This window comes from Pogona vitticeps, chromosome 2, assembly GCF_051106095.1.
Source record: "Pogona vitticeps strain Pit_001003342236 chromosome 2, PviZW2.1, whole genome shotgun sequence".
Lineage (NCBI taxonomy): Eukaryota > Metazoa > Chordata > Lepidosauria > Squamata > Agamidae > Pogona > Pogona vitticeps.
Window position 1 is genome coordinate 156138644 of NC_135784.1, and position 26525 is coordinate 156165168.

General features: G+C 42.1%; 2 protein-coding genes across 3 annotated transcripts in view; both read right to left on the bottom strand.

Moving 5' to 3' along the window:
* Window positions 1-25855, bottom strand: part of MMD (monocyte to macrophage differentiation associated) — a 75325-nt gene extending 49470 nt beyond the window's left edge. Inside the window, exon 1 of one of the 2 annotated variants that reach the window (XM_072990931.2) lies at window positions 25472-25855. In XM_072990931.2, the coding sequence (XP_072847032.2) occupies window positions 25472-25509 (38 nt within the window). In that variant the 5' untranslated portion in view covers window positions 25510-25855. The remainder of the gene's footprint in view (window positions 1-25471) is intronic. The other variant, XM_072990930.2, reaches the window with a different exon arrangement.
* On the bottom strand, window positions 25561-25845 carry SMIM36 (small integral membrane protein 36). The gene has a single exon (XM_072990933.2). The coding sequence runs from the start codon at window positions 25843-25845 to the stop codon at window positions 25561-25563; it is 285 nt and encodes a 94-aa protein (XP_072847034.1).
* Window positions 25856-26525: the final 670 nt, after the last annotated feature.

The window sequence follows — 26525 nt, forward strand, 5'->3', positions numbered from 1 at the left end:
AGGCAACTGAACAATGGGATTTATTATATAAATGGCTTGAGCCACCAGATAGTGCTTGAATAACATAGAATCAAACTAAGATGTAACTGTAAGTTGAAACCTGGAGGGCAATCAAATTATAGAAAGGCAAAAAGTGGACTTGATATCGCAACATGAACAAACAGATTGGATGATAGTACATTTGGTGTTTTCCTCCCCCTCCTTTTCCCTCCATATCCCCCTCTACCTTTTGTACTCCTTATCTTATCCCTAATTTTTAAAAATTAAAATTAAAATTAAAAAAGAAGGGGGGAAAATTGAGATTTTGTTTTACTAAAGCCTGAAATGATGGCATTGAGATGGCCAATAATGTCTACCTTCCGTTCAGAAATTCCCCAGGTGCATTTAGAGCAGATAAAGAATGTGTTTCTCTTTGCTACCAACACCCTACTATTTATGGCTGCTGATCCTCTTAAATCTCAAGCTTACCTGTGCTTACAGCAAGAAAAAGAACCATTGTCTGCAATTTTGCACTGGAAGGAACACATCTTGTCAAGTCAAAGTGATCTTGAAACTCTGGAACTGCTGCCCATTAGAAATTCTTTGTGGATGGAGCAAGACATAAACCAAAGCAAAAAGCAAAGTGTGCTGCTAATGTACCACCACATCGTGCTTATTCTCTGGGCAGTTTACAGTTTACACAGCCTACACATAGCACATCCACCCATGCCCACAAGCTGGGTACTCACTTTAATGGCCTCAGCAGGATGGAAGGCTGATTCAACCTTGAGCTGGCTAGCTGAGCCCAGGACTAAGCTCACGTCATGAGCAGAGTCTTGACTGCAACACTGCAGTTTAATCACTACACCATGAAGCTCCTCAAGTTACAGTATAGCGGCAGAGATGGGGAAAATTCACTTTTTTGGACTATATCTCCCCGCCTCCTCTGTTGGCCATGGTATCCTGGGAGTTGCCATTCAAAAAGTAAAATTTTCAATGTTGGCTAGTTGCTGGGATCATTTCAAACAAGTCATTATGTGTCTTTCTTTACCCTGTAAGAAACTAGAAATATGATACAAAGATGGTTCAACAAGAAAATGAAGTCTGAAACCCTAAGAATAGAGAAACAAGTACCACTGAAGTAAGAGCAAATACAGTAACTTCTCTTTGTATCCCAGCTTTCCTGCAAGGAACTCAAGTATTCCCTCTATCCCAAATGGTCATCAAAATGACCCTGTGAGGTAGGCAATTTGCAAAGATCACCAAGCGAGTCACATGACAGATGAGGGATTTAAACTCATGTGCATGCCACCAAAAAAAGCAGACTCCTAACCACTACAGTGCACCAACTCTTCGATAATTCTAGTCTATTGCTGAGTAAATCTGCTTAGCTGTGTGGCTCATAATTTATATCTAAGCAACAGAAAAATCAATGCTTCTGTACTGGGTGTTGAGCAAAACAGCCTCCATATTTACAGCTGTTCAGCACATGCAGTTCGATTTAATTCAGTTCAGTTCAGTCCTGTTCTAGACGAGCCCTTACAAGCTCTGCCTTGGGACACGCACCACATTGTGGACTGTGGACTTCAACACTGAATCAGAGGCACCTGGAACATATGTGGGGTGTCTGGGACTCCCCATAGCTGCTGTTTGGGCCACTGGGGGATTTCTAAAGGCTGCTGGATGAGTGGGAATCAAGGGCACCAAATATATACACCACCATTCCCAGAATCTCCAAGCTAGTGACCAAGCTGGGTAGAGGATGATGGGAGTTGTGGCCCACAAAAGAAACTCGCCCAGAAAGTACGCCTGAGACTCAGACTCTCTTCTTTGCATCATAAGTATATTCTTTTGAGAAACAGAACCAGTGAGATTATATCTTTAATGAAACAACCAGCCTTCAAAATACTGGAGGTAATGTTCAACGTCTTCACTGTCAAGAAGAAGGATGCCCATGAATGAAAAAGGAAGAGGCTGAGCATGGAATATGGCATCGAGATCAGATACTGGCTATTTGTCCACATAGTGCTCAGCACCAGTAAGAGCAGGGGAATACCCTTCCCCAGCCCATAGCACTTAGTGATGTCACCAATGGCACATTGAATCAGTGCAGCATAAAGCTTGGCGGGACCGTGATCAGTGGCTCGAGTCATAACAGTGAGCTGCAGCGCAGCGATTGTTGGTCGTCTTGTAACACCTGTTACTTAACCTGCTAAGTCTTATAAGAGAGCTCAGATGAGATGAGTTTAGGGTGTGGGGAGAGGAAGATTTGAAAAAAAAAAAACCACAGGAATTCTCAGAGGAGGAAGATATATGGATGGAGATGAGGAGTGGGGGGACAAGAGTGATCCAACATCAGAGTAGAGTTTTTAGGTGCAGAACTCAATAGTGGATTAATTGTTTACAAACCTTTGGCATTCCAGAGGCACGCAAATATCTAGAAACTACTTTTTTTTTTAAAAAAAGGATGCCTTTCCAACTGTTCATCATTCTATTAGCTAGAAAAAGATAATATATAGTAAATCAATTGTTGTCAAACTGAATAGACAGGCATTTGCAGCTCAGGTTCTGCCCCCCCCCACCTTTCTCTCCCTCTTGCTCTGCCTACTGTAAAGGTAGGGTACAAAAGCTTGAGTACTCCTGTGCTTAGAGACATGAGCATAATGAGTTTTGCTAAATTCTGTTTCCCATACCTAAATACTGTCCATTTCCATGGACAGCATTTTCCAAGAAGGAAATGAATATCACAACAGCAGCAGCAGATGTACAGTGAAGAGAAAGAAAAGCATGAGATGGACAAAAATGGAACACAGGCTTATTGCTTTTACTGTAAAGCGGTTATTTTTTCTTTTAGCCTTTCTTTTTGTTTTAGCCTGCACAGAGGGAGGAGCAGCAGGACTGTGCAATGAGAGCCAAAACATACTTAATTGTGAAGTCTTTTGTAACACATAAATGGAACTTCAGACGTGGGAGTTTTGAGAACATATTATTGCTGCTAAGGTCGAGAGTACAGACATTTATAAAGCAGCCTGTACTTATGCAATTCTCGATAAAGCAAGTGACCTCACCACAATCTTCAATTAAAGGTTTCCCAAAATCTTCGTCTAATCCCAAGTGCTGAGAAACAGGATTACTGTTACCGCTTTTAAAGGTAATAACATAGTTCAAAGGGGATAACCGTAGTTCCAGGAGGTCCTCATTTCAACATTGTAAAAGAATACGAGCCTCAACCCTTTGAAACTCTGGACTGTCAGTGCATTTGTCAGAATGTCTTATGAAACCGGCTCCTCTGCTTGTGTATTCAATTCCCACTGGGGATGCAATTAGATGGCCCCACAGTTTGACCCAGGTTGGTTCATTCCTTTTTCCTGTGACCACATGATGTACATAACATCGCGAACCAGCCCGCCCTGATCAATGCCTACTGCATGTGTTTGGATCCCTGTCAGAGGTGATTCTTTTTTTTTTTTTAAGGTGCGGGGAGGATCACTCAGTTTTGATTTGGTTCCAACATGCATGATTGCTGGGATTGAATCAAAGCAACTGGCCGGCTGTCCTTTTACTGAAGCTGTTTGACAATCCAGAGAAGGGGGAAGCTTCCTTCCTGCTCACCTGTGGAAAGGAAAAGAGAGGAAGTTTTGCATTTCTTGCTAATTGTTGCTAATGCATCAGCAATGCTTTGAAAAGGCCTTTTCTTAAAAGCCCTTTCAAAGCAATTGCTGGTGCACTGTGTCTGTTAGCAATAATTAACAAGAAATGAAAAGATTCATCTCTCTTCCCCTCTGGAGGGGGAGCAGGAAGGAAGCCCTCCATTTTTCAAGGTTGTTAAGCAGCTTAGGCAAAGCACAGAAGGGGAGACAGGAGGGCTTGTTGCTGTTGTTTGTTTGTTTATTTTCTTTCCCACAATAGGAAGGAACTTTGGTCTAGATAGAACATTGTAAACAGGGTTGCTTGAGGTGTGGTGGGGTTGATTATTGCGTATGAATGCCAAGATCATCCCAAAAGACATACCACCAGGATAATTGGACAACCACAGCATTTCCAACAGGAAGGAGCTGGGAATCTCCCAGTACTGCCTTGTGAAACCCATCTGCCAGGAAGGACCAACACGATCACAGTGCAGCACTCTCATCCTCAACCCCAACCTAGCTGGCCAATTCAGAATTGTGCCATTGGTGCCAAAACAAAAGGTTGCAGAGAAACCTGGAAGAAGCAACACGATCACTCTCTCTGAAGGATATGGAAGGAGCCACTTGAGGAATGTGAGGACTGTGAACACATTAGGGTACACCCCCTGCCCCCAGGCAATGACAACACCTTGCTGGTTGATCCTTCCACTCCAGAAGCAGCACTGAATTGCTTCCAACACCACTTCTTTTGGAGTACGGTTGTCTTTGGGGTTGAGGACATTTGAGTAGCCCTGTCTTAAAGGAAGAATTCCAGAAGCAACTTTGAGGAAGGTACGAAAATGCCTCTAAGGATATGTCCTAAAAGAGCCAGGCAGAGTCAAAACCTAATTTGGTCTTGGAACTCTCCTTCCCCTTCACCTCCCTCCAGATGTTCACATGGCAACACTCCAGGCATCATGGCAGGGCTGCCAAACGAGAAAGGTCAGTGAAACCTCTGGTGAAAAAGTGGTTTCTTTGCAGCAGCGGCAGCACCACGGCAGCACCACGGTGTAAAACAAATTACTCTGAAGTAGATATGGCCGATTTCATTTCAGTTTCTAAAATCCTGGGACTTTTGAAAGCACCAATCTATTCTTTCCTGGTTTTTAACATAAGGTTTCCACACACTGGTGAATAACATACTTTTTTCTTTAGCAAAAAGTCCACACAGAAATGTAGGTGTATTTTTTTTCTTTGCACTTTAAAATACAATTTTAGATAGAAGAATCGCATTGTAAGATTCAGAGAAGCCTGATAACCGAAGGATTATTGCACTCTAGTTCATGCATTCGTTTGGGAAACACACATTCAGTTAGTTTATATAGAAGGGTGAACCAAATATATTCCTCTCCCATCCTCACTTCAAAGAAGAATCTGAGTAGGGTTAGTTTAATAATATCCAATGCTGTTGATCTCAACTCACAGGACCCCTGGCTGGGGTTTTCTAGGTATAGAACATTCAGCTGTCGTCTTCCCAGGTCTTCTCCTAAGGAGTTTTCTTTCATATCCCCAAATAGTAGTTAAGCTAATTAGTTGGACAAATTACTATTTATGCTGCAGCATACAAAACAAGAGAGAGCATGGAAACGAATACTCAAAGGAACAGAACCCTGCCGCTCGCTCAGAGAAAGGGAAGACAAGCCATCTCAGCAACAGTTATTAAAGGATACATTCACAGGTCATGATTCTGCCAACGCCATTTGTTGACTGAGGTGGAGGAGAAGATGACACTCCTGTTTCTCAGGCCATACAGGATCCCACAGTGGTAAAGAAAAGCCCAGATATATAACGAGCTATACTCTTAGGTGATCGCGCGATGCATAGCCACCGGGAATCATGGCAACATTTGATGCCACTGGTGTCACTTGTCTGCATCTCTTAAAATTCTGCTTATGTATAATGCTTGTTATGTTCCTTCCAATTCAGTTGTATGGTCCTGAATTTTTTTGTCACCGTTTACTGTGCAATATGAAGAAACTTAATTTGAATGACTGCCTTAAGCACTGTGCAAGATGCCATCCCATCAATTATTAGTCCAGTCATCATCTGTACTTTGAGTGAGGAAGGGACGCCATCTTGCTTTTTGCTTTAGGTAGCCAACATCTCTGGGCTGAGCTGGGCTGAGCATCAGTGTGGGAGAGATGTCACTAGCCAGAGCCTCCTCACTCTACTCTTCAGATATTAAGTAAACATGTGAGGAGACTCATCTGCAATATCTTTGCATGAATTATAACTGGATATGACCCCTATTGGCTATTTCACACATTACACAACAACAATTATCACCTTGCCACAAAGTGAACATTGAACAGGGAGCCATGCCCCATTCCTGTGTTCAGGTGGTACAGAAAGTACAGATTTCCAAACATCTATTTATTACAATTTTAAGCATTGATTAGGGTTAGGGTTAGGGTTAGGGTTAGGGTTAGGGTTAGGGTTAGGGTTAGGATTAGGGAGTTCAATTTCCCAAGTCCCTTTAGTGATCCATAGGGTCCCTTCCAGCTCTGCAATTCTAAGGGTAAAGCAAGTAAAAAGAAGGAGGGAAAAATAAAAAACAGAGTGCCAGCAATACATACAGGACCAAACCAATACAATTAATTATACTTGAAAAAGCTAAAACCATAATGCTGTACATGTCCATATTAAAGTAGAGGGAGGACACTGATATCTGAAACAACTTAGTGATAGGAAGCTATAAAAAGTTAATGAAATGAAACAGCCTTTTCCACTAAAACCCCCAGAATACTCCAAGAAGCATAGTTACTAGCAATGCTGGCACGTGTATTTGGGGAATTGTAGTTTTAAACAGTTAGATTAGGCATCCTTCAATCTCAAGAGACTATGGTAATGTGCTCTGAACAGAGGTCTTGGAACAGCATCTAGTGTGGCTGAGAAGGCCAATACGAGAGTGACAATCCCTTCCACACTGAAGACAAATACAATCTGTCCCCTGTCCAGCTCCCTGATTTTGCTGGTTTGGGGACTGCCTCTTTGCCTTGGCCTGCTGAACAAGTGTCTCTTCAAATTGGGAGAGGCCATGATGCACCGCCTGCCTCCAGGCTGAATGCTCAGATGTCAGGGTTTCCCATCTGTTGAGGTCCATTCCTAAGGCCTTCAGATCTCGCCTGCAGATATCCTTGTATCGCAGCTGTGGTCTCCCTCTGGGGTGATTTCCCTGCACTAATTCTCCATACAGGAGATCTTTTGGAATCCAACCATCAGCCATTCTCACAACATGCCCAAGCCAACGTAGACATTGCTGTTTCAGTAATGTATACATGCTAAAAATCCCAGCTCGATCTAGGACTACCCTATTTGGAACTGCCTTTTTACCGTTTTAAACAGTAACCTCGTCCATTTTGACAATTTCCAACTGTCAGCTGAAGGGCTGGAACAAGATATTTGAGAGTTAAGGGCAAGATATTTGATTGATTAGCTTATGGACAAGATGGTGGCCATCCCTAATCCATGGAACTAGACCTCGCTGTACTGGCTGATGAACAATCCTTCAACACTGTCTATTGGAGGATCCTTTACTGCAAATGATGGTAACAGGGAGTACGAGAGAACACAGGGCCAGCTTGCACAGCTCACATAGCTCTGCCTTCCAACACTGCTGCTACTCAACATCTTTTGTCTAGGAATTACTACCTCACTATGCCTTGGCCACATAGCTTCTGTGGATGCTGCTGAGCTGAGAAGGAATTAATTACCTCAACAATTACCTTCCTTGGAAATCTTCCCAGTTATCCCAGTTGACTGTAGGCTCCGCAACAGGAACTCAGGACCTCTTTTCCATCACTGTCCCTCACTAAGCTATTGTAACATTTAAAGGCCTGTGTGCGATTGTGCTGGCATAGCCAAGCCCCACATATTAGTGCAATTAGTTGCGGGCCTTTAAACATGACACACAAACAACATGGGGCAAAGCAGAGATTAGGGCAGCAATCTTTTTGGACTATAGCTCCCAAGGTTTCCCTGCCAGCAACACCACAAGCCATGATGACTGGCAGGATTCTGTGTTGCTGCAATCCAAATATATAAGTTTTCCAAGCTCTTGGAGGGAAGCCATGGAAAACCAGCTCCCATGAGGTTACTCTGTTATTTAAAGAAGACCAAGGGTGTGGGAAAAATGCTACCATGCCATCTCATTAAGATAAACAGAGTCCTCCCCATAAGCCATGCTGTGTCCCCTTGAACTTAGGTGGCCTCTCTGCGCCTCTTTGACCTCAGAAGGTTGCTGAGGGGGTGGGAGTGATTTGTCATATCCACAGCGATTTGCCTCCTAAGCCAGAAAAGCTGCTGCCACCATAGCTAATCCAGAAGTAAGTAGACAAATAGCTCTTAAAGAGAAGAGAAAACTTTGTAGATCTGTTCCATCTTCCTCCCTGTAACTGCCTTGCCCATCTCTCCTCAAAAACAAATGTCGCAGAGCCGAATAACATTTGTAAATCAGATTTATAAAACAGCAGCCTTTTCTTGGATTTGGGTGAGTTGATCTCAGTGATAGCATATGGTGTTAAATCAAAAGGCTTTCGGGTCCAATCTTATGAACTGCTTTCAATTAGTGGGATTTGCAGAAAGCATTCTATGTAGCCCACCACACTACAGTACTGGAGATCTCACAATGCTGATAAAATTACTAACCCAGCCCACCTCTATTTAGTTTTGGATGGCTGCACTTTCAGGTTAATACTGTATTATATTTGATTATAAATCTTGGGAAAGAGCTGAACTTTACATACAAAAACAATCTCCAGCCAGCAACATACATTTTAAAACACCTCCTCACAACTGTAGACAGAATTACAGAGAGCAATAATACAGCTTTGCTCTTATTGCTTTGGCTGTAAATCTTTTGGACTGACCTGCTCTTGGTGACATGCAGGATTCCACACCACACCCCCCAGAATGGCTATGAATTCAATCTACTTCAGCCTCAATGTGAGTGTGAAGTGCTGTTTCCTACTTGCCACTGATTATCCATCTCTGACTGTACCGATGTGGCAATAGTACTGTATTTTTCCGTGTATAAGACATCCTCATGTATAAGATGCCCCCCACTTTTCTAGCCCAAAATTAAGAAATCTAAGTGGGGCTTAGCAAGTGGAGGGGAAAGGAGGGATCAAAGCCCTGCAGGATCACTTAGATCCCTGCTTTCCCCTCCACTTGTTTTTGTTCTCTCCTCAGCTTACCTCCGTGTATAAGACGACCCTCAATTTTTAGTCTAAAGATTTTAGACAAAAGTATAGTCTTATACATGGAAAAAATATGGTAAATTTGGTCATGTAAATCTTCCTGTTCTATCTCTTTCCCTCTGCCACTAATTTAGTATAAATAAAAACAGTAATAACAAAATACCTGTAAACATATTGTGGCGATCACCCTGCTTTGGCTCATGTATGAGGTTATTTGCATATACCAATGAGAGCTATTGGGAGGCAGAGCCAGAGAAACCAGAAGGGAGGGGTGAGTCAGAGTCTGGGGAGTTCAGTCAGTTAGTCAGAGAGGAGAGTTGGAAGTAAGAGTTAGGTGTGGGAGTTAGAGAGTGTGATGGAGTTAGGAGTTAAGAGTGTGGAACTTATAAAGAGCTAAGAGAGTTAAGAAATGAGTTATTACTAATCTATTGAATACATTAAAGTCTGTAAAGAACCCGTTTAAGCAAACTGTGGTCAATAAGCCTGTGTTGTTCAACTTTATACTCAGCTTGGACCTCAATCTTTCCAATTAAAGGTTGTTGACAGAGGTCAATGGGTGGCAGTAGAAAGGAGCGAATGTGTCATGGACCTCAGGCTAGTGAAACAACCTGGGGACACGTGACGGGTGTGTCACACATATATATGCCGTTCTTTGGGGGAAAAATGTCCTTTTGTTTCTAGAATGGTGGGTCTCAGGTTCTTGGTTTGGATCATTGATGGAACATAAGATACAACACATTCAGATGCACTGCTGTGCATCAGCCTGTCAGATGTTCTGGACTTCATAAATCTACTAGTTCTGCTGTCTCGGGGATTCAACAAAGTGGTATGAAACACCTAAAGGATTAAGGATAAACAACTACTGTTCTAGATACGTAAGACTTAATAAACCAAAATAAGCATCTCAATAGAAATACTGTTGAAAACCACCACTGCAACCCTTTCCTCTATGAATAAGGTTAGGATCTTATTATACTCCTGGAGTGCAGACATTTGCACGAGACATACAAAACTTTGCTGGGAAATTCCAGTGTTACATTTTTTTACCTCAGATATTTTTGCCTCAGAATGAATGTCAGCATTCTTGTGTTGAGCATTTTGCCAAAGCAGTAATTTTCAAAGACAACAGCTTCCAAAATAGCCATAATTATGTCGTAGGGTGGCCATGTGTACCAAAGATGGTCACTCAATGGCGTAATAACCCATAACTCACACAGCCCACTGGCTTCCTTAGTCTGGACAACCTATGTCATTTGAGACCATTTCTTTCTACACTGTCTGTCTCTTGCTTGTCTTTGGCCTCTGGCTGGTCCACCACAAAGAATCCTGTTTCTTGAGCAGCTGGCAGTATTGAATTTAGCAAACCGACGTTTGAATTACACTTTATTCCAACCGTCCTTCAAAAATGAATGCAGTCACCAAAAAACATTTAAAGCTGTGGAGGATGGGAGGACACGAGAGTAACTTTAATTCCAATGAACTTCATCATTTTTCAGAGTTATGTTGCATTAACTCTGGTTGCTAGGCAACTGTAGTGATGTTCATCGACATCAGATTTTGGGAGGGAGCAAGTGACACAATCAAAAAGAGAAGGAGAGAGGCTTCTGTAAAATGGAGGTGGCAGACATATCTCAGGTATTTTTCACATCTGCTTTTTTTTTTTTAAGGCCTTAGCTTAAGGCCATAATTGTGCAAGCATATCTATCGCTGTTTCAGAAAAGGACAGCCATAATTCCTTAACAGTAACAGCTCTCTGAGAACTGCAGCAGCCCCCTCATAGCATCTCGAGGGATCCCTCTTCTTGACCTCATTTGAGGCCTTTCTTTGCTTTCCTTATTTAGTCTGTTATTGATGACACTTCCTACTTATATTCCAAAATGGTCCTTTCTTGGGCTTTTGAGAAAAAGATTGATTTCAAAAGAGAAATGAAGAAAATGTCTTGGACCCACAGGGTTTGTTCTGACTTTCTACTGTCTGCCTCATACAACATAAATTCTGGTCTTCCAGTTAGTCTGTCTTCCCGCAGACATGCTAGGTTATAGTTGCTAAGGCTGGGAATGATGCCAGATTTGATTCAGTGCTAAAGAGCTGAAGTCCTTAGATGGCCATCATTTTGCAGATCGCACATTTGAAAAACAAAAAGAAAAAAACCAGCTTCTGTTCTGAAATTGTCAGCTGAGAAAAAACAGGTGCATAAATGAAAACCTATGGGAAATGCATGGAATGATGCACTGAAAATTCAGCTCTCCGTGTCTCTCTACCAATTTTCTAGCAGCACCAAATGCTGCTGCACAGGAGGGGCTATCTCTTAGTAACTGAGTCTATGCGTTACACAATTTGTTGTTTAGTCATTTAGTCATGTCCGACTCTTCGTGATCCCATGGACCAGAGTGCGCCAGGCCCTCCTGTCTTCCACTGCCTCTCAGAGTTGGGTCCACAATAGTGGAATGCAAGTTCTGCATATGAAACTTCTCCCGTTCATTTCCTTCCCTCTCTTAGTTGGATTGGGGAAAATCCTGTCTGAATCCTTGGACAGATGATCTCAGGTAGTATTGGCAATACTCAATGAGATGAACTGGCTGAAACACCATGGAGTTGTACCATGAGGGTTTATGCAGGGAAGTGAAAGCAGACAGCAGGATAGTGTGGTGAAGCATGGAGCGGGAGGCAGGTGAAGGAGAAGGAGAAGTGGTCAAATCCTCTTAGGCACAAGAGAGGCACCTACATTCTTGTGGTGGCACCTCTGTGATAGTACAGAATGCTACACCTTCCACTCTTCCTCAGTCTCTGCTTTCTCGTTCAGTTAGTAAAGGTTCACCTTCTGGTCTCCTTTGCCTGAGCCACACATACACACAAGAAGAAACCAAGAAGGTTTACAAATTATTACAGAGCAGGCCTTACTGACATCCTGGCTGAATAAAGCAAAGCAAAACAAGACAAAAATGAAATCAAAACACATAGCGATGCTTAAATATTCCAGGCAGGCTGCAAAGAGGATTGTCATCTAAGAACAACAAGAATGGAAACTACAGGGATCCCTTCTTTGCTTCTAGCCACCTCATAAAGTGAGTATTTTAATTCTGACTCCCTTTTTCATGTGGGATTACACTGACGAATCCCAGTAGTTCCTCAAAAGGAAGTCTGATTTAAAGGTGTTTGTTTCCCTTTCTTCCAAGTATGGTTAAGATATGCAGCCACAGAGTGGCCAATGCATATGTTAATATTATGTTGCACTTAACTGCTGGTGTAGGAAATCTCTTCCTGGAGTGGGGCCATGAAGGCAGATGAAGGGAAGAGAGAGTGGACATGGGCGAGGGGGGTTCATGGGTGGCAGAGAAACTGCTGCCTTTCCTCCTGCTTCAGTAGCACCTTCACAAGTGAAGAGGGATCTCTTGATTGAAATCTGCCAACCCTCTTCAAGCAACCTGTGCATACCAGAGAAAATAGACACAGTTGACCCCCCTCCCATACCTAATTGCCAATTAGCCAGTAGCCACAAGAGAAAGAACCCGACGGGTGGAAAGGAAGGAAGGAGGTGGAGCACCAGGTTATATCTAGCAGCCTAATGCTGGTATTGTCATCATCCCGTACGCAGACAAAGCCCCAGCTGTCTGGGAAAAAAGCCAAAGGATTTTAGTGTAATTGCTGGAGAGGATGACCTATTTGTAGTACAACTTGTTGTCAAGCAGGGCACCTAAGAGTCAATTGCATGAGTGCATTGGACTCCTGGGAGCCGAGCCTGCAAGGGCTGGTCGTTCATCATTTACAGGAGAAGCAAGCATTCCTAGGCACGCTGTGAATTCTGATCCAGGAATACTCACTAGCTTCTGTGAGATAGTGCCACAGGGATGTGTGATTTGATCTTCACAGTCAACCTTTCTCCTCTTTTCTTTTCTTTTCTTTTCTTTTCTTTTTTTTTTTGGATAATGGATCTCAAGATCAGATATCTTTGGCATATATCCTTATTTAGTGAGTCAAATTTTATGGCCTTGGTGACCAGCCACATAGATTTCTATGCCACTGTGGAAGACAGGATGACCAGGTACCTAACCGCGTGAAGTGGCTCTGACGTGGCCTACTGAGTCTCCATAACCATTCTGAGAAGCATGTGTACAAGGAGCTTTGGAACAATTCACCCATCAAATCAAGCCCATCTGTATTCATTTTACCTTTGCATTAAACTAGAAACCAGGTGTTCTATAACAACAGCCTGTAGGATTTAAATCACTAGTTCAGTTTCTGCTGCTGAACATCTTCTTTTTAGAGCATGTCATTTTAAAAAAATCATCAGGTTTGATTCTGCAATAAAACAAGTATCTGTGTAGTGCCATCAAATACATATTTGGCAATGAGAAAGGAATGCAGTATTTTAGAGGCTTCAAGATGCCTTAAAGATAGTTTGGAAGAAAATGCAGTGAGAGGTAACACTTAGGCCAAACAAGAACCGCCTTGTTTGACGGGAGTTGTTTATATATGATATTTTTAATCTTGTCTTTCTTCAAAGAACAGTGCTTCTATTATTCCACAAATATATCAGCTAATCGTCAATTGACCTGTTCATAAATCACACTTTTATATTGTCTTTCCTGGAATAGTAATATCCTGCAAGTGAGAAACTGCATGTTTGAATGCTCCCAATCTGGAAAAAGCACCTCTGTATGTGGAAAGGGAGCTACCATGCCAGAAAAAACCGCAAGACCATTTTGCTGTGCCCCTACTTGTTAGTTTTTCATCTGCAAGGTGCTTCTGTGTTTGTCATTTAAAAAAATATAGGAGAGATATTCAATCATGCAAGGTCTTCACTTTCAAAATCAACTGATACAGTTCAAGAATGCCCAAACTGTGGTGCTATTTCTGTACATTGACTTCCATCTCTGGAAACCATCTCTGATGAATGGTTTCAAGGTGGCTATGAATCCACATCGAAGGAATAGGAAATCAGATCGACACTTCCCACATTCTAAATAGCAATTGAAGCAGCAGCATGGATTGGAGCAGAGGAAATAAGGACAAGGAGCTGCTGGACAACCCAGAACTCATAGGTTGTAAGAAGTTGTCTTATATTGAGTTAGACTGTTGTCCCATCTAGCGCAGCTGAATGGCAGTAGAGTCTCAGTTTCAAGCAGGGTTCTTTCTGAACCCTAGCTGACGATCTCTGGCATTCCCTGGTTGTCTCTGTGAAGAAATACAGAGAGCTAAACAGGTTTGTGGCCGGTTGAGCTTCTGGGAGGATGAAGGCAGCTGGCTCATCTATGTGAAGCTGACTCAAGATCAGTGTGTCCTACTTGGCAGCCAATGGCGTACAACTGCCTTTTTATTAGAAAGGGTTAGGGCTGGGAATATGCTAGGCCAGTGGTTTGTGACCCTGGGAACAATCCAGGTGTTCTTGCACTGCATCTTCCAGAAACCCCTGTCAGCATCTAAAAAGGAAGAAGTCCAGTTGCCATGACTCAGCTTCCAGACTGAATAGGCAATCTTTCTTATTTTTCACATAGGGTAGATTTCTTTCCAAAACTATTCAGTGTCAAATGAATAGTAAACTTTTTTTAATCGGGCTCTCCCTCAAAATCTGTGATGAATTTTCTTTTCTCTCTCCACATTTGGTGTGATTATTGGAAATATGTGATAAGAGTGTAATCCTGAATCGAGTATTGACTTCTTGCCTACTATAGTGTGAAGTGGTATAGTCTTCCTTCTTTTCAGGGCTGGTGTTTGTTGTGAGGAAGTCTGTGAACTTCCTGATCCCAGGCAGGAACTGGCAATAGTCTTGGGCTTCCAAAACTTAGCTAGAATGTGGCTGGGTCTCTGCAGGGCTAAAAAACGAGGTGAAGCTTCAAATACTAACCAGGCTTGAACCTGTTTACATTCCAAAATCTGATAATTAGATGTCTTTGGGTGGTAGGATGGTACACATGGAATAGCATTGTGTTAGCATCTTATTTAAAACCAGTTATGGAGGAATGAGCGGAACTTTGCTTTGAGTGGTTGTTTATCTTCCATGCTACCGCAGAGAAGGGCCTCCTGTCTGTTGTGACATATTGTAGCTAAAAGGTGGAGGAGGTACACAGAGCAAGGTGTCCAGTCGAGTTCTCAAAAGATAAGCTTATATGAGAGAAGGCGATCCTTCTGATATTTTATGTATCAGTGACTGAAGGGAATTATTGAAGCGTGGTGACTATTTTTGCAATCTTGTCCTATTTGTAGGGTTCCAAGTGACATATGGCTGGCCACAGTTTGAACAGAATCCTGGACTAGATATGTTGTTGGGCTGAACCAGCACAACTTTTCTTATGTTCTTGATATTTAGGCACTGGCACAGGATACAGTTCTGTGGCTAGTTACAGCTTAGCTACTGCTTTGGAGCTTGACAACCATCATTGGCAGAATAGTGAACCTAGTCCCAGATTTGTCTGTTCATCAGAATAGCTCCTTAGAATTAAAGGCTGTTAGTGCCATATCTCAGACAAACTTTCATGGCAGACGCTTCTTAATACTTGTAGTGCAACACAGTACTGACATTTGTGTTATTAATATATGTCAGGCAAGGTTGCAGCTTAAGCTTCAAGAATGTGACTCAGCTGGAGGTCAGAGGGATAGCTTCCTTTGGCCTGTACAATCATTATTCTTTCATTTGACTCATGTGGGAAGCCCTGCCGTGTGTGTTCTCTTCATAAAAGTACAGACTGTAGCCTTCCTATCTGCTCCAGCTTTGAAAACCTCTGATTCCATAATGTTCCATCCCACTGTGACCCTTCTTTTCAGAAGTTTAAGGAACAGCCCAGAAACAACTGTTTTCAAGTGACAGATTATGTCACCATAAGGTTATGGCAAGCTCATTAAGTGCATGCATCTGACAGGAACGATTTGCTGCAACTATCAATCAACAGCATTTATATTTGGGTGGATCCCCCCAAACAGAGATTTCTGATTGCTTCACAAACATCCTGTAATCTAAGTGTTGATAAACTATTCCCTGTCATTGTAACATACGGAAAAAGTAGGCCACAGCTTTGTTTTGCCCACACATGATTTCTGTAATGAAATGACATCTTAAATGAGTCTTGGCTTGTCATCAGCTTCAGTGATATAACCAGCAACGTGGACCTTGAAGAATCACACCTCATTTATACTGTACATAAAATACTATTCTAAAAGTGGCACTTAATTTCCACATTGGAAATAGTTAAGGAGGTCATCCTCCTTGTTGCAATAAATTAAGGCTGGGTGACCCAGGGCTGAGAGAAACGGTGAACCGATGGGGTCATTCCCTTTAAACAGTGGGGTTAAACAGAATCTCTGGATCAACTTCGAAAGAATGGTCTAGGTAGGAAATCATGTCAGCGTATGAACAGTATATAATCATTGTCAATAATGATGACATATTCATGTATTTCTCTGTGGAAAACACTGTATGTGTTTGCTAAGAAGCTGTGGCTAACTGTGACTTCACTACTTGAGTACACACACTGCCGTGAAATGCAGAATCCCTCATAGTTATGCCATTGTGGAAGGACAAACAAAAACTATTTTGCCAATTGTTCATTACACCCTTTGTCATGGTCTGCATGTGCAGTTAGACATGTTAGGGCAGCCAGAAAATTGTGAACACTGCACCACAAGTGCTAAAACCCTACAAGATTTCGGCTATTGTGTACTTATCATGCATGACACCCGCTTCATATCAATTCTCATCAAAATCCTTTCCATTTATTGCAAGTGGACAACTCAGGGTACGTGTACCACATGCGCTTTTCATGAGGCCAAGGAGTCTCCATGGTGCAGAACCTCTTCTTCCCCACAACTCAGAGACCCAGCAAGAGTGCCACTTGTGAAATTACACTATCTCTAGTCTTATGAATAGTTCGCTGAGTAGCTCTGCAAGTTAGGTGCCTGGCTGTGGAGCCAGAGGTTAAGAGTTCAATTCCCCACTACTTTTCCTGAGATAAGAACTAGTCCATTTGCCTCGGGCAAACTGCACAGCCACAAAGTGTCTCAGAAGTGCGCTCTGTGCCTAGAAAACCCTCAAATGGTTCACCATAGCTCAAAATGGATTTAATGGCACATAATTATTTCTAGTCTTATTAACAGACTGCCACTGTTTGCAAATACTGTCAGTAGTCAGAAAGTAGTGCTTGCACAGGGGCTGCGGATTGATTCAGGGGTTCACAGTTCATGCTGATTGTGATGCAAATCACATTCCAGCCCCCTTCCCTTCCTCCCTCCCATCCTTCCTTCTTTCTTTCCCTCCTGGTCTTACCTCTGCCGATCCTTTCATGATTGCAGCTCAGGGGAGTCCCCTATCTCAGAGCGAGAGGGAAAGGAGTGGGAGGAAGTGCACCCGAGAGCCCAGGAAAAGGATGCCTCTGCAGGGACACCCATGCAGCACAGTAAGATTTTGCCCAAGGGTTGGGGTGAAGCAGCTAAAGTCCCAACTGAACTATCTCAGAAATCCCCCCAGATATAGTAGGATTCTTATATGAGCTTCCAGGAAAGAGCCACAGGAGGGGTTGGTTGGATCTGTTGGCTAGATGACAGGATGCTGGTGTTGGGGGAAAGAAGAGGTGCAAATGTCCCTTGATACAGTTCAGGAAGACCCAGAGTGGGGGCATGTGCCAGCGCACATGTTCCTGGCATTGTTAGGAGACAAGCTAGGTAGAACTTCCCTGGTTCAGCTGAGTATTGTCTCTGGGGATCCTCCTCACTCAAGCTTCAGATTACTGTACTACAATTCTGAAAAACTAACTGAACTAACTGAACTAGATTACCTACTTGAACTTCAGTTGAACCAACAAACATCTCTGTATATGTTGGCCTAGTTTGTTGTTGTTATGTGCCATCAAGTCAGAATTGAGTTATAGCGACCCTTGATAGAGTGTTCAAGGTGAGTGAGATATCTTAAAATGGTTTTACCCGCCTCCCCACTCCCCCACCCCATGAGTTTCCATGGCAGAGCCATGGAATCAACCCCAGGTCTCCTGAATTGTAGTCTATCACTCTATCCACTATATCTCACTGGGTAGAAATTCAATTAACATACAAATAAACATATTATATGATTAGTAAAAACTAACTCCGGTTTTTGATCTTGCCAAAAACTAAGAAATGGCCTCTGCAGCTATATAATACTGGCTTTAACCAACAGTCTGAGGTAGATGTTGTGTTGGAGTGCTTCCAGATACTTCTACTAGTTTTTTTAAAAAAACCCTATACTTGAATAGTAAGCATAAGAGCACCAAAATAAAAGCAACAAAATGCTTTCAGGAAGGCACACATGTACAACCCTGCTCACACAAGTAAATGGAGAACTCCATGTAACAGCTAGCTCATTATGGGTTCTGGAGGTCTCTCTGTATATTCTCCATTGGTGCCCTTATACCCAAATGTGATGAACACATTTCTCCTTATGCTCAACAAAGTAAGTATAGAGCCTCGTGGCGCAGTGGTTAAAACGCTGTACTGCAGCTAAAACTGTGCTCACGACCTGGGGTTCAAATCCCAGGTAGCCGGCTCAAGGTTGACTCAGCCTTCCATCCTTCCGAGGTTGGTAAAATGAGTACCCAGCTTGCTGTGAGGGGGGGGGGGGGCAATGTGTAGCCTGTATAATTAAAATTGTAAACCGCCCGGAGAGTGCTTGTAGCGCTATGGGGCGGTATATAAGTCCAATAAATAAATAAATAAAAATAAGTAACTCAGGGTCAAATCACATCTTGTGTTTTCCCTCTAGGCACACAATTCCTTCAAAGCTCTGTGCCCAAGAAACGACTTACAAATAATACCTGCATTTCTTTCCCAATGACCAATCACAAAACAAAATCAAACTAATTTGCAACATATAGAATGAGGCAACAAAGCACTAGGACAAGTAGTGTAGATGTCCTTTACTTCTCAAGGGCGTTCTGCTTCTAATGTGCTAACTGTACATTATATTTTGGATCCTAGAATCTTCCTAGTATCTGTGACAGAGCTGAGAGTGAGAGGAGATGCATCGGTTGCTCTGGCCAGGTGTGCTTCTGAGTTTCCCTGGGACATGCAGCATACACAGGAAAGGGCTGGGATGTTGTACTTCTTTATACATCAGTCATTGGGAAAGGGGCAGATTTATCAAAGTAAGATCTTCTGAACTGCTTTTTGAGGTTCTGGCCTCCTTGCACAACAACACGAAGCAAGAGATAATCTCTGGCCCCTCCTCCTTCACTTTCTGTCTATGTGCCATATAATGACTCACTTCTAAGTCTGGCCAAAACCTGCAGCTCCTTGAAACAGCTGTTGCAACACTGGGATGTTGACCTCTGCCCTATTTCAGCCAAATCTTTTTATTATTTTCTGTAAGATCAAGGGTTGTCTTGAGAAAGCAAAGCGATCATTAGCATTTGGCTCTGAGAAATTGTTGCAGACCAAAAAATGCACCTTGCGTAAGACTGTAAAGGTTCAAACTGTGAATAGCATGGGTTTGACTGTGTTCCCCTAACTTTTAGGGAAGAGGGGCTTATTGTTTCAGGACTAATCTTATATTCATATACAGCAGCTTAGAAAGATTTTTTTCAAGTAAATTCTCAAAGATTAGGTGGTGCATTTACTCTAATATTGCCATGTGGTAAGGGGATATTTTACTGTAATGCAAACTCAACACTTGGTCTTAGAAGCATGGAGCTGTTATCAATCAGAAGTGATTAGAAAAGTTTTTTTTTAAAAAAAAAATTAAAAGTACTTTTAGTTGCAATATCAACATTTGCCACTAGAGGGTATAAGAAAGCATTCCCTATACTGTACAGTATTTTCTGGTCTGGTAAAGACAAGATGAATCAATACTGCATAGTGCAATAAATTATTTGTGCAGTTGAAGAAATGGCAACAGTAACAGCAACCTGACAGCCAAGAAATGCCGTGGTAGGAATAAAGAACAAAGAAAGCATGCGTAGCCCACACTATTTTTGTTTGGATCTCGGAAGGCTAGTTTGATTTGTGGGGGCAAAGTCAAGAGAGGAACTTTGGAACAATAAATATTACTTTTTCTTAGCTTGGTGTGAATCTAAATATTTCCCAGGGACCTAGCCTTCTAAACACTGCAAGCAGGAATACAGACTCTGCTCCCACACGTTGTTCCTGAAACTTGGCATTATTCGAGAAAAACAAGCAACAGTCCTAATTAAATTTCAGAGCAGGGAAGTGGAGATCACTTCCTCTGTGCCTACGAACAAATAATTGTGTGAGCCAGCTTCCAAGTCAAATGTGGTGATGGTTTCTCAGCTATTGTTGCTAGGCAACCTCCTTGACCAGGTAGCGCTATTGGCCAGGGATCTTCAGGAATGTGCATTCCTGTACAAAATGGCAGGCTTCACAGTTCCTCAGCCAATAAGCAGACAGGAATGAAATAATTCATGAAGGTTTGCTGCGTGTGTGAAACCGGCCTGACTTCAGGGACAGTGATATCCTTGACAGTCTGAATACACCAAAACATACATTTAAGTACACAGGCAACAAGTAAGCATTTAAATTTGTATTACACTCAAGGTGCATGTTTTTGTCTCAAGAAGTTTCTTTTCAAATTTTCTAGTTCATACGAAAACAGAAGAGCAGTATGAAGAACAACCTGCAAAACCAACATAAACCGAAAGCCTGAATTAATCCATTCCTGATACCAACATATCTTAGAAGAAAATTTGATCCAGAGCTATTTAATAGGTTAAAAATCCTTCTCTCCAGGTTGGGGAGGATATGACTGGATATTTTACTCAGTGGGAAAACCAGAGAGCATTGTGCTGATAACGCTGCAGTGTGCTCCTCGCTTGCATTTAGTCATAAATATCTCGAACCACTGACCTTTTCCCAAGCATGTCTCAGAGAGATCTTCCACCACCTGAAACAACACTGTGTTAGGGCAAGGTCTACCAAATTGCAGTGCCCTGTGGAGCAATCCAGATAGCTCCCTCCCATCCATTCTCATGTCAACGGCAAGCTTAAAAGGAATCAGAGGCGATAAGCACAGCATGCTGCCCTCTTGCAAAATCTCTTCATTTGCATGTCATATTGGTTGAATGAGTAGAATGTTTGTCCTAGGGCAGCAGTTCTCAATCTTGAGTAATCCAGGTGTTGTTGGACTGCAGTTCCCAAGAGCCTGCACCACCAGATGTGCCAGCTGGGGTTTCCAGAAGTCGCAGCCCTAGAACACTTGGGTTTCCCAAGGTTGCAGGAGCTCACTTATCTGAATGGGAAGAAGACAGAGTTATGGACTCATAGGCGGTGGAGGGGTAATCAATTTGTTCAAGTATTTCTCTTTGAAGGCAAGGCCGTTCTCTCCCCACTTAAGTGTTTTTGAAACTTCTTGAGGATGTCCCTGATTTCAAAGTTCATTTCTCCCTATCAGCTCATAATCAGCCATCTCTTCCAAAATAAACAGTATGAAGAATCTTGCATCGTGGTCTCCTTTTGTGTCTGCCCTCTTCCCACAAAGCGGAGGTTCCAGTATTTCTCAGGGGTGTCATCAGAGAGGCATTTGTCTCACGGATTGGTTCCCTGAGGGGCTGGGCTGGTTCGCTTCTTTTGCTGGAGATCAGACAACATAATTACTAGAGTAAACCAGTCTGCCCCCAGGGCATTCCTACCTGCATCTTTCTTGGCCCGGGCTACAGGATTGTCGGGGAGGGCAGGATCATTCCATTTTGGCTCATTTCCAGCACATGCAATCACTGGGATTGAACCAAAGTGGAGTTTGTGGCTTCAAATTTTCCTTCCACTTTCAATTTCGCAGTAGTCATAAGTGGCTTAAGAAGATGGCTTAGCCACTTCACAATATTAGGAAATTAAACATTTTCCCTGCTCCTCTATGAAGGGGCAAACCTTTAAAAAAAATCCACTAAAACAGCACTGATATGCTATACCACTTATAAACAACTGAAAAAAATTGAAAACTTCTTCTCAGAAGGCAAAAAAGAGAGCAGGGGGCAAGAAGAGGAATTTTTCATTATTATTTTTTTAGGGAGGTATGCCAAATAGGATTGCTATAGGTGCATACACCATTTGGATGCATGGATTGCACCAAATGGCATACTGGACTTCTACCCAACCTTAAGCAACCTTAAGCTATGGAGCCCACTCCAATTGAGTCATGAAAACAATGCCAGAAAACACTTTATTAGTCCTTTGCTTCCCGCATTCACAACTATCTCCTAGCCCCTATCTCCATCTTTGCCTTTTCCCTTTCCCCTTGATCTCTTTCTTCCTCAGGACAAACTTCTCAAACTTATAGTCAAATAGATACATCTCAAGTATATGCAAAGACAAATGGACTAGAACATCAAGGCTTTGAAGAACAGAGGAGGGCATCTCTGATTCCCCATAGGAGAATTACATAAAGGGAAACAAGAAAGGAGACACACCGTCACCATCACCATCACCACCTCCTCGTCTCCCAAACTTCCTCGTCCGCCAGATATATTACTACTATTGGTCTATAAATCCAGTGTCTAAATGAGGCAGGGAGGGCAATTCAACCTGTCTATGTTTTGGGTAATGAAGGGAAGGTGGCTCAACTTGCCATCTGATATAGCCAAGTGGTGTATTTATTGTGCTGGCGTACAGAGGTCTAATATTTCTCCTGCTGTCAGAATGAGTTGTTAGGGATACCAAACATAGCAGGGGGGCTTTCAACATTTTTCAACTGAGTAATGAGACACATAGCATCATGGTGGTCCTTCAGTAAAGCCACATTGTGCCTTGTCTAAAATGACCTTAAAGAACCACTGCTTCATGCCCCCTTCCAGATGTTCCATGCCCCCCAAAAGGATGAGCCTTCACTGTTTAAGAACCACTGACCTTCACAAATGGTGACACTAGAAACAGGTAAACTATTTCAGGTTAATGTTTCAAAGAGCTTTCTCTGGCATCTCGACCTCAGCTTAGAAAGAACAGCTATCCTCCAAAGCAGAAGTGGGCAGGTCCCTCAAATGAGTGGGCAGGCCCTCCCAAATGTTGTTGAGGAACTAAAACTTCCAGAATTCCTCACCCTTGGTGAGGCTGGCCAGGCCAGATGGAAATGGACAGTCCAACATTTGGAGACTTGCACTTTGTGCATTTCTGATCCAAATACATTTTTTTGGCTTGCTTTGAGGCCAGATTTCAATAACATGATCAGTCTTAAAAATAAAGGGAGGGAAAGCTGCAGTACCTTTGAGTACAACACAGAGTTTACCTCACCTTGAAGGAACCAGAGTCAGCATCACCTCACACATACAGTATACACAAATGCTTCCAGGTCAAGGATATAGGACAGGCTTTCAGGCATGTTTGATTGATCTCTTCCATTTTAGAAATTAATCTCTCTCTCTCTCTCTCTCTCTCTCTCTCTCACACACACACACACACACACACACACACACACACACGCACGCACGCACGCACATGCACACACACCACAATCTGTTTAGTACTAACGACTTGTATCTGTATAATGGTTGTTGAGGTGTGACTCAATCCCACAACAGCACACTTTGCTCCCCTTAAGATATTTTTTTCTGCTCATGTCACCCAATACTGTAACCAGATTAAAAAAAAATACAGTAGAGATAGTGATGATTTTCTGAAAGATTGTCAACAGAAATTTCCTTTTTCTGGCTGGCACTTGATCCTTACAGTAACCTTTCTTACCACAGCCATTAAAATTGAGAAAAAACGATGTGAGGAAATTATGTGGGTTGTTTTGTTGCTGTTGTTGTTGTTTTGCTAATCAGAATAACCTATATCAACTGATATAATTACTTCAGTAATTTGTTAGTGGCAGTGGTGAAACACAAGCACATCCCCTGATTTCTTGAATCAGGGAGTTGTTTGGAAAGATATACTTTCTCAAACAGTAAATAATTTATATAATTTGACTGAAGAAAATTGTTTGCGATCATATTCAGAAGAACACACATTCGGAAACTGCAATATTTTAATGGATTAACTCCTTACAGTATTAAAATATTTTGAAAGATTCTGCAGTACTAAAATGTTTTAATGCTGTAATGAGTTAATCCATCAAAAATATTATTGAATGGCAGGTCATTAACCCTAGGATGTCCAGCTCAGTCAGCTGCCTATGCAATACACAATGTTACTTCTCACATGATTAGTATCACAACCTTTCGAAAATGTGAGACCATCAAAGATCAGCCATGGAAAGTTAGGTGAATGAGTTTCACTGGCAGAGCCACCACTAAGTGGAAGGCCACATGCTTTGTTTACAGAAGTTCACAGCTTCTCCAGAAAAGGCTGGAGAAGCTTCCTATCTAAAATCCTAGACAACCTTTGCCAGTCAGAGTAGTTGGTTGAAAACACCAAGCAAGATGTATTTATGGTCTAATGATATGTCTTGGAAGAAGGAACACTTCAGAGATTATGGCCATTTTTCTACCAAAACCAGGTTTGAAACCACACTGAAATTGATACAGGAGATGAGTTTCATCCAGCCACTCCTGATGTTCTTTCTATGACAACCAGCTGCTCAAGTATCTTGCCCAAGAAGGAGATGTTTGCAAATGATCATCAGTTATCAGATTGTTTGTGGCCCCAAAAGGATTTTATCAGGAACAGTCTCCCAGTTCTCATAATGAGACATGTATTGGACCCATCCTTTCAACTCCTACGGTGCTAGATTTAATAAACCAGGAAAAGGAAGGTTTAATTAAATGGATGATGAGCAATACACTTTCAAGAATCGATTCATGATGCTGTTTCCTTGAAAGAACCCAGAATTGTATATATGATCTACCAAAAACAACGTAAGTGTGCAACAGTACCTTTTGCATGACACTATTTCTCAATGCTGCACAGATGTGCCCAATTGTGAATGGGTGTCACTCCCAAGACAATGCGTTCTACAAGACCATTGTGACCCATGTTCCATTTGCTTGGCAAATAACTATAAATACTATTTAAATACTATAAATACATTAGACCTTTATAGTCTTTCGCATCTTTGATACTGCTCAAGCTTTTGATTTTATTTCCCTTCCACTGGCAGCTGGCAAGAACAATTTCTGGCCCATAGTTTATCTTGACTTCTTCTTTTAATGTACAGACATCTGCTAAATGTAAATGGGAAGTAGATAAAAGTGAATTGTGTGACTTAAATCCCCCCCACTCTATATCATCTGTATTTGGCAGATCTGTACATGGGGGGGAGAGACAAAGAACAAGGAGGTATAATGCCACTTGTGTGTTGGTGTTGTGCATGATACTAGAAAATGCTTTTCCAAATTCTGCAGGTCAGCTCTTCAGGAGAACTTTATGGTTTGCAAAGACAATAAGGCTGTTCCAAATAATAGCAAAAATACTTCATGCCTCTATGCTACACAAGGATAAGGCAGCACAAGAAACTGATCTGAAGCTCAATATCCTTTAATTTGAACTTTCTGGATGGCAAAGAGATTAGCTGAAGGATTGATCTACCTACCCAGCAGTTTCCACCATTCCTTGATTCATTATAATGACCACTGTTTTCGCCTTGTTACTAGGTTTTATATTGGACTTTAAAAATACATTGAGGGAAGGAAAAGAAAAAAAAGAAATGAAAAGAAAGCAATTCAGGATGAAATATGCCAATTTGCCACACGGGTAAATTAACGTAGGTTGTTAATTGCAGCTTACCTTGCTCTGTTATCCTTGTGCAAAGAGGATGTAAACATGACAGAAAAGGCCAGCAAGGCTAGAACTCAGGAGCAACTGAAGGCCTTTGTTCAAACCACCGTAGTCCTTTTCCCTGGGGGACCAGATGGATTTTCGTACGCTGGAACAAGTCCTTTCGGCCAGTGGGTGCCTGGGTTCCCTTGCTGCATCACTACTAGCCGGATTGGAGGCTGGGTTTCTGCTGGAATCTCAGGCGCATATTCCTTACTGGGGTCTTTCCCTCTACAGTCATAGAGTATACAAGAAATTAGGAAAACCAAAAGCAAGATGACATAGCTGGCTACCAGGATGATCAAGTTCAAGGTAACCGGATCAATTTCCAAATAAAAATCCATTGGATCCCATAATATTTTGCAGGTTCTCTTAAGTTGCCCTTAGACATATATGCATATACACCCAACCCTGGTAGAGCAGCAGCCCAACTGAAAAATGTATTGGCTTTGTGGTAAAAATACTTTAATCCTGTCCACTCCTGTAGCAATGGATTTCCCTGCCTGAACTGCATGATTAAAGCTGCTCAGTTTAATAACTTAAGCTCCTTCTTTTAATACCATGTTGCCAACAGTGACAGGAGCTAAATCTGAATGTTTCATTGCAGGGTAATATTCCGCTTTCTTGGTGAATTGTAGATGCTTCCAGATAAGTTTCAAACATGGACTTTTCTGTGTGTGGCATCCAGACAATGTTGGCTTCCCTTTATTACCCTGTGGTGTTTCTCTAAGGCAGTAAAGGCATAATAATTGCCCAGCGTCTTATGACTGGCAGCATTTAGCAGTCATCCATCTGGAAGAACTCTAATATATGAACCATTCACTTCATCACTTTTCAAGTCAAAGGAAAATTTGAATTAAAACACTGGCTAGGTTATGGATGGAGGCATAGATAGAGGCATATAGTTTTGTAAATCTTGAATTATGAAAGGAACTTTTGGAAGTTATGACAATCACACTCGCAACATGCATTGAAATCCAATTGTGGCTACCCTCAAAGGATCTTGCCAATTTACCTTCAGTGG